Source organism: Eucalyptus grandis, chromosome 7 (genome assembly GCF_016545825.1).
Source record: "Eucalyptus grandis isolate ANBG69807.140 chromosome 7, ASM1654582v1, whole genome shotgun sequence".
NCBI classification, from domain to species: Eukaryota; Viridiplantae; Streptophyta; class Magnoliopsida; order Myrtales; family Myrtaceae; genus Eucalyptus; species Eucalyptus grandis.
In genome coordinates this window covers 55,005,498-55,018,899 of record NC_052618.1, presented here as the reverse complement: position 1 = coordinate 55,018,899, position 13,402 = coordinate 55,005,498, and the positions used below count along the sequence as shown (strand labels likewise).

At 40.7% G+C, this 13,402-nt stretch overlaps 2 protein-coding genes and 1 long non-coding RNA gene across 10 annotated transcripts; 2 read left to right on the top strand and 1 right to left on the bottom strand.

The window, feature by feature from the left end:
* The first annotated feature begins 465 nt into the window (after positions 1-465).
* Positions 466-5,033, top strand: LOC108961014. Of its 8 annotated transcripts, none has more exons than XM_039316879.1 (4): positions 466-793; positions 1,310-1,574; positions 2,960-3,039; positions 3,936-5,033. In XM_039316879.1, the coding sequence occupies exon 4, from the start codon at positions 4,068-4,070 to the stop codon at positions 4,854-4,856; it is 789 nt and encodes a 262-aa protein (XP_039172813.1). In that variant the 5' UTR covers positions 466-793; positions 1,310-1,574; positions 2,960-3,039; positions 3,936-4,067; the 3' UTR covers positions 4,857-5,033. The 8 variants fall into 8 exon arrangements, with proteins under 8 accessions (XP_039172813.1, XP_039172817.1, XP_039172820.1 ...); XM_039316883.1 differs by having other exon boundaries at positions 1,291-1,574; XM_039316885.1 differs by lacking the exon at positions 466-793 and adding an exon at positions 1,137-1,228.
* A 5,884-nt stretch (positions 5,034-10,917) lies between these two features.
* On the top strand, positions 10,918-12,063 carry LOC104454288. The gene is made up of 2 exons (XR_727234.3): positions 10,918-11,496; positions 11,640-12,063. It is a non-coding gene; the product is annotated as an uncharacterized LOC104454288 (long non-coding RNA).
* On the bottom strand, positions 12,015-12,988 carry LOC104454289 (CASP-like protein 4D1). The gene is made up of 3 exons (XM_010069098.3): positions 12,749-12,988; positions 12,543-12,678; positions 12,015-12,381 (listed from the first exon to the last, which is right to left on the bottom strand). Exons 1-3 carry the CDS (start codon positions 12,898-12,900, stop codon positions 12,178-12,180), a joined length of 492 nt encoding a protein of 163 aa, XP_010067400.2. The 5' UTR covers positions 12,901-12,988; the 3' UTR covers positions 12,015-12,177.
* Between the last annotated feature and the right edge of the window lie 414 nt (positions 12,989-13,402).

Sequence of the window (13,402 nt, the reverse complement as noted above, 5' to 3'; positions counted from 1 at the left end):
TTGTTCTTTTGGTTTTTGTTCTTTTGTGCCTTCCAAGAAGTGTTTCTTTCAAAAGAAACAACTTTTTATGTTTCTTTTTTCTGTTCCTATTTTTTCCGGAAACAAAAACAAAAAAAGAACAAACGCAAATGACAAACGCGTTTCTGTTCTTTTTTTGTTCCCTGAACAAAATCCGTACGTAAGTGTTCCGTAAACACTTTTTTGGAGTGTTACCATGCACACCCTAAGTAGCAAATGTAACACTAGAACGGTCAAAAAGTGAGACGAACACATTTTGGGACTTAATAAAATAGATAGATGGCAAAAATATTTGCTTCTAGGAGAGAGAGATGCTGGTGACTTTCGAGTCCAAGCAGAAGAAAATGACCTCTTTGAAGTTTAGTAAGAGCATATGGGTTCTTGGACCTTCGTTTGTCCTTATATTGTTACATCTGAACTCTAAAACGTAAAATGTTAGGAAAAAGTCGCAAATGCTCTCGCTTCACGCTCTCCCGCTTCCCGTTTAAAAGTCCACTTTGTACTTTCAAGGTGCTTGGTCTGGTGGCAAGTATTAACGTGCCAAAAGAACGACTTTGACAGTCTACCTGCACAGCAAGGGTTCATTAATTGGTGTTAGCGACGGACACAACCTCCAGGAAGTTCCCCAAGAAGGCAAGCGAATGCGGTGGTCGGGGCATATTTGTAGTGGAACGTTTCGTCGCGAGGATATTGCAGGATCGAGAAGGAGGGAACGAGAGGAGAAGAAAGCTATCCGGTGTAATCTGAGTCTACCTGCAGAAAACTTCCCTTCCAGGTTTGGCCTTTTTAATTAATCATCGAATCCCTATCAGAATTCCATTCACTTAATCACGTTCTATTATATCCCCAAGTGTACGATTGAGAGTTTTTGTGGTATTAATCATTTGTTTTGTAAATAAAAGACCTCGGTTCTTTTCTTTTTGAAGAGTTACTGCTTTTGTGGTTTGCATGGTTTGCATAATAACTGACTAGACATGCATGAAATGGCTACTTGATAAAACTAGTGTAGGGAGTAGCAAATATAACACTAGAAAATTAAAAAGGTGAGACAAACACATTTTTGGACTTAATAAAATAGATAGATGGCAAAAATATCTGTTTCTAGAAGAGAGAGATGCCGATGACTTTCGAGTCCAAGCAGAAGAAAATCACCTCTTTGAGGTTTAACAAGAGTACTCGACTCTTGGACCTTAGTACGGAACTCTGGAATGTAAAGTGCAAGTAAAAAGTCACAACTACTCTCTTGACGGTCTGACGCTTCTTGTTTAAAAGTCCCCTTTGTAATTTCCAGGTTCTTCGTCCGGTGCCAAGTATTAACGCGTCAGAAGAACGACTTTGATGGAGTCTACCTGCACAAGTAGGGCTTATGAATTGGTGTAGCGACGGACACAACACAACCTCCAGCAAGTTCCCCAGAAGCGAGCGCGGTGATCGGGGCATATTTGTAGCGGGACGTTTCGTCGCGAGGATATTGCAGGATCGAGAAGGAGGGAACGAGAGGAGAAGAAAGCTATCCGGCGTAATCTGAGCCTACCTGCAGAAAACTTCCCTTCCAGGTTTGGCCTTTTTAACCGATCATCGAATCCCTATCAGAATTCCATTGACTCAATCACGTTCTATTCTATACCTAATTCTAGTAAAGGAAACAGTACATGCACCTAAAGAACCACGAATTCCCACCACATGCTCTCTCTCTCTCTCTCTCTCTCGATCACTGCAATAGCAATCCGCCGTGCGACACTAGCTCCCCCGCCGGACCCTCGATTCCCTCCGGCGACCTCGGCATCTCCCTCGAGATCAACGGCGCCCGCGTCCCGGAGCTGAGGCCGATCATCCGTCGCGCTCCAGCGCAACTGCGTCGACAAGGACGCGCTCGAGGTGACGTACCTGAGCATCGACAGCGTCAGCATCACGGGTGGCGTCAGAGTTTGAGGTGCTGGAGAACGAGGACGTGGTCCTCTGCGGGTCGCTGGAGAGGGTGGAAGACAATTGGAGCGACGTGGGCCCGGGGCTGGTGTGCCTTACATTGGTTGAATCCCTATCAGAATTCTATTCTATCCCTAATCCTAGTAAAGGAAACTGTACATGTCCCTAAAATAATAAGTTGGAAATTGTGAAATGCAAGCACGTTTATCATCATATCCCCGGTGTGCATTAATATAGTTTGGTCGATTTATAAACATAGAACGCATTTCGCACCTTCTAAATAGCATTTCTATTGACTCAGAGAGAGAGAGAGAGAGAGGTTCATGTTCCTATCACGTTCGACTTTTTTTGCTTGCATAGACTTGACAAAGGAAACGATTGAGTGGTTAAGCATGACTTGATCGAGTACATGGCAGAATTTACTTGTACTTTTCGCCAATGTGACGAATTATCTCTATTGTACATTGGTTAATTTTGTGGATTGTATATATGTACTCCTTTTAATACCGTGTCCTGAAAATTAAAATGGAGCCAGCAGTCTATATCTAAAGGGAAGCTGTCCCGCTACGAATTTGGTATAAATTATCTTAGGTCGTCATTGTTATCGTCTATAAGATATTTGATAGAGAATTATAATAACATTTTAAAGTGGGCAGGGAATAATTGAGGGACGTAATGATGCCTCCTATTTGAGTCTGCTATGTACTTCATAAGAATGATTATGATAGAATCTATTTGCACGAGGAGGGAATATGCATGTTTATTAATTAGTGTTAATGAACCTGAGTAGCTACGGACACAACCTCCAGGAACTTACCCCAAAAAAAAAAAACAAACTCCAGGAAATTTCCAAAAATTGCACGAATACTGCCAACCCCCGTCTTTGCCCTTTTTGCTTTGAGTTCATCTTCAGTTAAGTTTTTGGACCAGCAATCAGTCTTGTTGTGTATGTTATCTGCATATGGGTTTCATCCCCATAATGATTTGATTTCTTGTATATATGAGGATATTGCAGGATTCATAAGGAAGGAACGAAAGGAGAAAAAAACTATCCGGAACACTCTGGAGTCTACCCGCAACAAACTTCCCTGCTAGGTTTGGCCCTCTGTCCTTATCATCTCATCTAACCTGCAATTATCTCTACGTTGCACCGTACATAATTTGACTGGGTTCGTTTCTGAGTTCGAGTAAGCCCTAGCCCGTCGTTGCCCTCCCTCTCCTCTCCTCTCCTCTCCTCTCCCCCATCAACTATCTCCACCACGAGCACAAAACTGGAGCCAACCATCATTCCGTTTGACAGACCCGACAATGGGAAGACGCGGTGAACGGTGGATTACGTTTTTAGGGTTTCCATGGGAATTTTTTAGGGATTTGGCTCGATTCCAGCTTCATAGGCCCATCGACTATCTCTAATATTCACACTGCTGGCGCTGGATGAATGCCAAGTGTAGCCATCATTTGCTTTTTTTCGAAAATTGCCACAAAAAGCTCTAATTTGATGTCATCTACGTACTCATCTTTGTCTTCTGTGCTTAAGAGCTACAGACCCGTTGTTTCGCTGCCACAGTTGACCTCCCTGGCTATCATCCATCCGCCGGCCGCCGGCCACAGCCGTGTCCCACTTTGGCTACCAACATTGCTCCTTCAGCCCCCGCCTACTTCCCTCCCTCCCTTCTCTCTCTCTCTCTCCTCTCTCTCTCTCTCTCTCTCTCTCTCTCTTTCTCGATACCGACGAGGCTCAGTGAGTGATGTGGTTATTATTAGTAGCAACATGTGAATATATGGTAGCACTAGCAACTGGTTTTGAAAGTACTTCTGGCTGTTTTGGTTCAGTATGCACCGCTCTTTGGTAGGGTAGGATAAGACAATAAAGTATGAGCATCTTAAAAGAGAGTTCAGGAACTTTCGAGTCTAGAATCAAAATTATTTACTGTCATTAAGCGATTCGCTTGCATCTAATTAAATGTGTAGGTTCTTTTTGTCTCGTGCAGGAGTTTGGGATTTGCCAGAAATCAGGTGTTATTGCAGTTTAGAGTTCAAACCTCCTTCATTAACAAGAACGAATCAACCCTTTGAAATAACCCGCCACATCTCCACTTTTCATCAGCACGACGATCTCTTTCATGGGAAACTCTCCTTCCTCCAGCAAGAAGAAGGGTTCCGATGGAAAACAAAAGGGAAAGAGCATGAGGAAGCCGATGAATATTCGTGGCCATGAACACCGACTAATTTATCAGGAACAGGAAAAAAGTGGCAGTGAGTACCAGTGCGAAGGGTGCCAACAACCAGGGTTTGGGCCCTATTACTTGTGCGAGGAGGGCTGCAATCTCCATTATCACCCGTGCTGCAGCAAACTTTTAAGTTCGGACCCCTCTGAGTCCTCCTCAGCCGCTGCTGTTGGCAACCACCATCCCTATCCGACTGGGGATCTCGTGTTAAAGGAGAGGGCGCCACGAAAAGCGCGGTGCTGCGTCGCATGTGGAGAGGAAGTCCGGATGCTCAGGTACAAATGGCGGCACAAGAAGGCACATGGCTCGCGCAATCCTTACTGGCGCCTCTACTACCACCTAAATTACCGTGCCTTCCACCCACTCTGCGCGTCACTCCCTGCGTCACTCCCCGTGCAGATAGAAGAGACTGGTGAACATGAGATCGTGCTGCAGCTCAAGGAGAGGATCCAAGGCGAGTGCCTCATATGCAAGCGCAATGCCAAGGGATGGGCTTACAACTGTACCAGCAAGAAATACAGTTGCCACGTTTGGTGTATGAAGAAGGAGATTATAGAGCGTCTGCAGCAGGAGGAAGCGTCACGAGAGAGCAAAGTGACTATCTACGTGAAAAAAGCGTTGCGGCAGATTCTAGTAAAATTGGCTTTTCGGCTCATCATCGAAGCCTTCTTCGCGTTCCTGTGAGCAAACCTGGCAGACATTGTCGGACAGCTTTTCGATTTCACCTATGATCGCGTTACCAGCTCCTAAGTTCAGAAGGATGCAGATCTTTTTATTTTGCACAGTGCTTTTCTCAATGTTTCGCTAAATCTCAATCGTTAATAAAGACGATATTTTCCCAAGACAACGAATGAAGTTTAATTGAGGTGCTTGTAAATAAATATAGATAAACCAACTAAACCATAGAGTTTATATTATATAGGTTAGTGTGATTTTCGATATATCGGTAATCCCACGTGCTGATATCGAAAGCATTTTGTTCGATATGACGATTTCTCCATGAGGATGTTTTAGCGTAATGTGCCCATTGGTTTTGAGGCAATGTCGGAATCGGCCAATACATAAGGAATAAAGTCTATATGTAGAGAAAAACAAAGGGATGATTTATGTCGGTTCACCATATAGTTTTGATGGTGTGCTTTTGAGGTCCCTTAGTAACTTATCTTTATGGGTAGTAATTAACTTATAATGGTTCTAACTTATTTGCACTTATGACTAGTAATTTATGTCTATAATTTATAATGGGACAATAGTATTCGTAACATGAAAATACTGACACTTAGTAATTAACCAATAGCATAGTAAATTACCTCAAATCGTCTTAAGTTATGACAATAGTACTTAGTAATTCTCCTCAATAACTTTAAATTTACTCTAAATCCTTGCAAATGATAAGTTAGTAACCATCTCAACATGTAGTAATTTGCCTCAAAGTCTTGTAGGTTGAATATCATGGCAGCATTTGAGCCCAGTGACAGAGTTCATAGACGATGTTTTCAATTTCATCAATGACCATTTATCCGGTATTACTGTTAAGTGAACGAAATGATATTTTTTTAGCAATCTTTGATTATTTACCTAAAAAAAAAATAATCTGCCGCGTCACTTTCTTTTTTTTTTTTCTGTTGCCGCGTCACTTAATAAGCAAGTTTGCCGCCATTTGAATCCCCGTATGACTAGAGATGGATTGTTGCACCAATAGCGTGCAAGTCCGTATGGACGCACTCCTTTCCGCCCCGGGGAGGTCTGCTAAGGAACTGAAGATGTCAATTTACTGCAAATAAAAAGGGTCGCATTCCTTATTTATCAACTCAGATTTTTGTTCAAAATTTATTAATTGATTGTTATAAATTCAATTATGAACTTTTAATTTTGTCAATTAAATTATCTGATTAATTTTAATGTTATAATTATTGCATGTTATTATCAATTCAATGCGGAATTTTTTAATTTATAATAATATTTTTTTTCTGATTTTTATTTTTAATTTTTAATTTTAATTTTTCTTTTCTCCTTTTTTTCTCTTTTCCCTTTTTCCTCCGCAAGCGGCACGTTCATGGCCAGCAGAGGTCGCCGCCTCAGACGAGCCCTCGCCTGATCTATTGTTCATGTATCTCTCTCTCTCTCTCTCTCTCTCTCTCTCTCTGTTGTTTTGTACTTGAGAAACTAGACGAAAATGGCGCGTTCGCAAAGTGAATACCCTGGTTGCTTCTCCGCCCTCCTGCGTCACCTCCTCTGCAGCGACGGCGCTCCAACCCACCCCTCCGACGATGCCCTTCTTATCGCTGAACTGAGCTCCAAGCACACCACTGACCCCGACACTATCTTCACCAAAGAAGCGCCCAAGCGCGACCCCGGTCAAGACCCACCCGCCGTTGCAGAAGCCGGCGAGAGTTGTCGCGAGGCTGTTGGGGCTCGACTCCCTGTTGGACACCAAGTGGGTCCCAAGGGCCAAGTCCCCCGACGCATTCCTCCGAAGGAGGTCGGTCAATTTCATGGATTACTTGCTCGAGCTCAACCTGGACGAACTGGCCTCGGAGGATCAGGACTTCGGTGTCGTTCCGTGAAATGCCCATGGAACCGAGAACTGGACCGATTCTCGTAGAAACCACATGTTCCGAGCCAGTTCGGTTCGGTTCCGGCGGTTTTCAGTTCCTTTGCACACCCCTTATTCCTCCTTCATCTTTCCTTCAAACTCTGTAACAAAGATCACGGTCCCCCACGGGCGATGTATATTCTTCAAATTTGTCCCAATAACTATCATCAACGGCATTTTTAGAAACCCAGCATGAACCGAATTGTTTGGGGGTGCATTAATTTAAATCGAAATTTCCACCTGAACGGAAGACTCGACTCAATTTTTTGTTTTCTTTTTTGTAATATTAAGAAGAGGTTTAGTGACAAAGGAGAGAGGTTTTGTAAATTGTAATACTAAGAATAATCGATTTTTAGTTTAGTTAACCGAACTAAAAAATATATTCATTATCTGAACCGTTGACACAAGTGCTAAATACGGAATAAGTTTAGGATTAAATTAACTAGATTAATAAAAAATTTAAGATTAAGTTTGTGGTCGTATAATAGGTTTAGGACTATATTAACCAAACTAAAAACTTTAAGACTGGATTTGCTGCCGTATAATAGGTTTAGGACGATTTGGATAATTTGATTAATCTTGTTGATTGTGTAAGTGTATTTCCTTGATGCCGAGTCTTAAATATTAAAATGGAATAGAAAGAATGGGAGAAAAAATCACAACAAGTGTCATAACTTTTATACGACGCTGAGTTTAGTGCTATAATTTTTGTTCACTTGAATTCCATAATTTTTGTACGGAATTACTTGAGTACTATATACTTTTTAATCATTCATTTAAAGGTTATATAACTTTTCAGTCACTCACTTAAATGTTATATAAATTTTCAAACGATTACTTGAGTGTTGTATATTTTTTAAAAATATTTATCACAAGTTACATACCACATTGGATCTTTTGCACTTGGGGAAACCTTTTTTCAAAAGTCATGATATGCAATTCATCGATGAAAAATTATGACACTCAAATGAGTGCCGTATAGAAGGTGAGCACTTGTGGTAGTCCTTATCCTATAGAATATGAATTAAGTTGATAAATAGTCTTAACAAATAATTAACACGCTTAACCTTAAGTCATTGGTTTTGCTCAATTTATAATTATAGCTTGTCTGATTTGGAACTTCGAAATATCATCTTCATTGACTTACAGAGACCGCATGGTCCGCGTTCCTACGGCGTTGGATCTTTTTTGGCTTCCATGACAAGAACAATTTTCCGTTAAAATCAAGTCTTAATCAAACAAGTACTGTCAATCCCGAGTTTTTAAATATTAAAATGGAGCAGGTAGAATCAAACATCGATTCCCGTTTATCTCAAAAGGAAAGTCATCCCGCTAAGAATTTGCTAAGAGGTACGTCCAGTGAAAGAGAAGAAATCAAGTTATGGTAAAATAAAAGTAGTATTACAGTAACTTTTATTAAGATATGATGTACCATTAAAATAACAGTATATGGTATAAATTATGCTACATAGTTAAGAATCGTAAATAGGCGAATGTGAACTTTTCATTTTGCAAGAGAACAATGATCTCATGCATGCCAATCATTTTCACTTCTGGTTAAGTAGGTCATCTTTGTTAACACTTCCGGAATAATTGATTTTATTCTTTTGTTTCTGGGAACAAAAAAAGAACAAAAATTCGCTTGGTAAATTTTTTTTGTTCCCAAGAACAAAAATCTTTTTTTTTCTCGGAAATAAATTTGGAACAAAATTAAGAAGTAGAAAAGAGTTGCTTCTTGTTCCCGATAACAATTCATAGAATGAAGCCTAAGTTTTTCTTTTCTCCTATTTTCTTCTCTTTCCTCTTCTTCTCTTTCCCTTTTTTTTTTCTTCTTCTTCTTCTTTTGGCTGGTCACCGGTCTTAGCCATGGCCGACGACTTGAGAAAGGAGAAGATGAAAAGGGAAAAAAAAAAAAAAAAAAAAAGAAAAATTTAATAAAATTATGAAAAGATTAAAAGAAAATAGCTTGGATTAGAAATTTTAAGGGTTTTACCAAACGCATTTCTATTTCAAAAATATAAATTTTTGGTAGTTTACCAAGTGCCTTTAAATGCTTAGAAATTGTTTGTGAGAACAAAGTCAAGAAAATTCATTTTTAAGCAAAAATTGATCCCGAAACATAATAATTACCAAACGCGCCCTTAGGGTGCGAATGATACCTATTTTGGCCAAAATTTGATTTCTAAAAGAGATATAGATTTTTTTATTTCTATTCTTAGATGAATTTCTAAGTAAAAACACACGTTTGATAATGACATAAATTTTCTACTTCCGAAATAGAAATTCATTTGATAACAACACAAAATTCCTCCCTCCCAGATGGCGGCTGCTAGTGGATGGTGAGCAGCGGGTGATGGTCGACGGATGGCAATTGGGAGCAGTCAACAGTCAGTGGCTAGGGAGCGGTGGCCAATGGTGACGGCGGATTGGCGACTAGCTGCCGAGGAGCAACGGCAGTGGACAATGGACAAGTCGATGACGGAGGTGAGGCCAACAAGTAATGGGGATAAATGATAAGAAAAGTTTTTATTTCTTATTTCTATTCCGAAATAGAGAAGTAAAAAATTTTACTTCGATTTCTATTTCAAACCTATTTTTGAAGTAAAAATCTATTCTACAAATAAAAAAAAAATAAAATAGTTTTACTAAACGGATTTTTTTCTAGAAACAAGTCTAGAATAGAAAAAATAATTCTGAAACATATATAAAATGGTTATTATGCACGCCTTTAGATGCGTTCTCCCACCAGCCAAACTAGATGGATATAATAACTAGCTATAAACTGAGTGACAACTGTCTATTGGAAAAGATTTCTCAACGAGGCTGAGATAACTAGTTAAATTATACACTCCTTTTATTTCACAAAAATTGGTGATTTTAAAAATATTTTCTGAAAAATAATTGCTTATATTATTTACAAAAATGAACAAACGAGAAATACATAAATTGCTGTCCGTAATAAAAAAATCATTGATTAATTAGTTTAAGTGATACAAATTTGAAACATATCTAACACCTAGGAAGGAGGTTGTGGGCGTTCGTGGTGTGTGAAATATTGTTGAGATAGCTGAGTGGTGAGTTATGGGCTTTACAAACGTAGGTTTAATGAGAGTGGGCTTGAGTGTTGAAGTTGAGATGGGTTTGATTTATTTTAGGTTTTTTAAGTTGGGCCAGGAATTTCGAAAGAAAAGAGGTTTTAGTATGGGCCGGGTTTATGTTAGTGAAATAGGCTAGACAATTTGAGAGAGCTTGATGCAAGAGCCCAAATTGAGTCCACGAGGCCAGCTTCGTAAGACCAGTCGCAGCCCAAATCCCCAATTATGGAATTAAAACTTTAAAAAAAAATTAAAAAAATAAGAAAATGCTTGGAAATAGGTCTTCACTAAATTTTTAAGTTTTAGCATTAGATATGGCTTGGTTTCGCTTGATTAGTATACATGTAGCTTATTGCTACGGGAGTATCCTTTTAAAAGAAATTGAATTTGACTTGGTTTTAGCTCATGGGATCACATCCTGGGGCTTATAACATGACTAGTATATTATTTGCCCGATTTGTATTGATTTTTTTTCGTGTTTACTTTAAAGTCATTTTAATACTTGAGTATTTACTTAGTGCATCGTTTTTCAATAAATTTGTTATTTATCACTTTCCTAGGATACATTAGGATTAATTTAGGCTTTGAAGAAAATGAACCTTACAAAAAATGTTCACATGATCATTTATCAACTTTGACGCCTTTAGGACCATAATTGGTAACCAAGACCGCGTGACCACTTACCTTCCAAGTTAGAGATACTGAAAGGGCGCTAAAAGACATTAGCTTAATCAAGTTATCGACCCTAAACTCTCTTGTTGCATAGGAATCGTGACGATACTCCCATGTCTCGATTAGTTTCTAATTGATCCCAATAAACTAGTGAGAACTCCTAGATATATTTAGGTTATTAAGAACTTGAAAATTGAATTATAACGTCAGGCAAGGTATAAATTTGGAGAACCCAAGTCTAATCAAGGGCCATTATCCCAAATTAGGTAATACCTCTATATCAATATATTTCTTTTCCATTCCGGATGGAAAAGGTAGGTTGCGACGTCCAGTCGAAAAGGTAAAAGTAAAACTTTCTTAGGACAGCAAATGAGGAGGAAATTGATAGAGTTGCAGCGAGTGTGAAAGCAAAGGGGGGGCTAGAGTCTGCAAAACTGCATCTAAGATGCAATAAGAGCTACATCCCACAGAAACGGTCATGGATCTTTAGCATCGCACGATGAGGGCATAATCCTCGAGCCGGACTTCGACCTTGCGGTGGCAAGATCAACTTCCGAGAAGCGAGGGGGGCATTCGTCGTTGGAGCTACCACGTGATACAGCAATGGAGGCCTGACCAACCAGCCTTGACGTGAGGTTGTGAACCCTGGAAGCCATCAAAGATGGTGGCGTGACGATGCTTTTGGTTCCCGTGGTCTTCATCTCCGGCTCGATTTTGGATCCAGCTACCCTCCTTGTGCCCATGTCTATTTGTTCTTTGCTAACATGTTGAGACATGAAAGGTCGTTCCTGTGGTCGACTCTTCAGGTCAATGAGGAATCAACAACCGAGGGCGCCACGACCCCGTGAAGGGGACAACGCGAATGACCCAGAATTATTGACCAGAATATTGCCAAAGTTGATTTTGGTTCGGCATTTGCAAAATACTTTGAGCTTCTAAATGCCTTTCTATCAAAGTCGAGGTATTTGGCAAAGGTCGACTTCCAACTTTGGTTTAGAGAATTTTCTAGATATTACTTCAGGGCTTAACGATCTCTTTTTCTTCCAACTTTGCCTTTATTATATTATCTATATTCTAGTTTTCTTCACCTGCTTTCCTATGCAGATTTGACCAACATCACATGACATGGATGGATGGTGCCGATGGCATGAACTCGGCATCGACGTCACCTAAGGTGAGGCTCGAGGTTGCGCAACCTCAAGGTGGTGTTATGAGGATCGCGAAAACCTGGTAAGCTGGGCACACTATCCGACTCTTGCTCATGCTCATGCCATGAAGTTAGAACAAAGAGTAAGTACCAGGTGTTCCGACAAGTGATCGAGAACCCAATTTAATTACTACTTCCGCTAAAATTTCTTACCAACTTAGATTTTTTGATCCAGTTCTTAATTGACTGTCAGAAGGTTGGCCTTTGCCTCGTGGCTGCTGCTCAAAAATATATATCAGCCTATCAGAAAGTGTTCAAAGAGTGATGTCCGATTTATTAAGACTGGTCTTCAATTAATAACAAGGACGACTATTTTATAGATGTCTTAATGCACTACCCAATATTACACAGAATATAAACTATGTACATCCCACGCCTCAGTGCTAGCAAAACACATTCAATAACAATTCTGGAAAGTGGAAGAAAAGAGTATCATCAGACTTTCTTAGGGAGGCCAAATGAAGATAGAATCGAGAGAAGCGCGGCGCAGACAAAGGCGAAGAGGAGGAGGCTTGCAGCCGCATAACCCTTGTTGAAGAACTTGTCGTAGGCTGAACCCACGAATTCAAACACCGACTTCAGGTCCTTTGTCGCCCCGAATCCCGCAGCTGATCCAGTCGCCAGTACATATGACGTGATCTGCGAAGTATCAACACAAAACTCCAGGTCACGGTCGAGGTTCTTCCTCGAGATCAGTTGATTCACCTTATGCGTTGATAGTCCAAATCTGATTCGTACTAAAGCTATTATAAATTAACCAGTATAGATCGCTAGGTTAATGAACTTTAATATCTACATACCTGGTCTGCGAAGAAATCAAAGAGAGTGACGCTGTCACGGCTTATCTCTTGATTCGCCTTGCACGTGCGGTGAAGTGTTCGTGCAATTTGGATGAGAGTGTATGCAGCTCCAACCACTATGGTTCCTAGCATGTACCTGCGCAGAGTTCCTAGACATGAAGAAGATGCAGAAGATGATCGAGCAAGATCACGCAGCGCGAACTCACCGGTACGCGTAGACGTCTCTAAACCGGACTTGGACTTCCGTGTTGAAGTATATTTGCAACGTCGCGGTGTCCGTCGTCAAGACCACCAATGATACAACGAGGAAGACCAGCATGAGGAGCCTCAACGCGAGGATCAAAGCTCTTGAAGCCATCGAAGGCGCCAGTGGTGCTGCCCTTCTTCTCGCCTATGGTCGATCTTGTGAAACTTTCTCCCATCTGCCTTCTAATAATTTGATCTCGCCTATCCTTTAAACCTAACACTCAAGTAGAATATACTAATCTATTCATGCCCATCGTTGAATTTTGGGGTCAATTGCATTATGAGGGTTGGTGACGAGAGTGACACCACAACGCCATCTCCGAGGCCACATCCGCAAAATCTGACGTGTACATCATCACTTCACGGATTAATGCCTTACGGAACCTTCTAGGCCCAACTGGACAGGCATGTTCTTGCCAATTAGGAAGGCCTTTTCCAAATCTAATATTTTCTGCACTTCATTTCGCGAATCATGCGAAGAAAAAGAGGCAAGAGAAAAAAGAGGTAAGGGCCGGGTCGGGAGGGGCCAGGCCTGACCGGAAGCGAAGGGCTGCGTGCTCTGACCCGACCCGAACCTAAACCCATGAGACCCAAAAACGAATACTCGGGTCGGG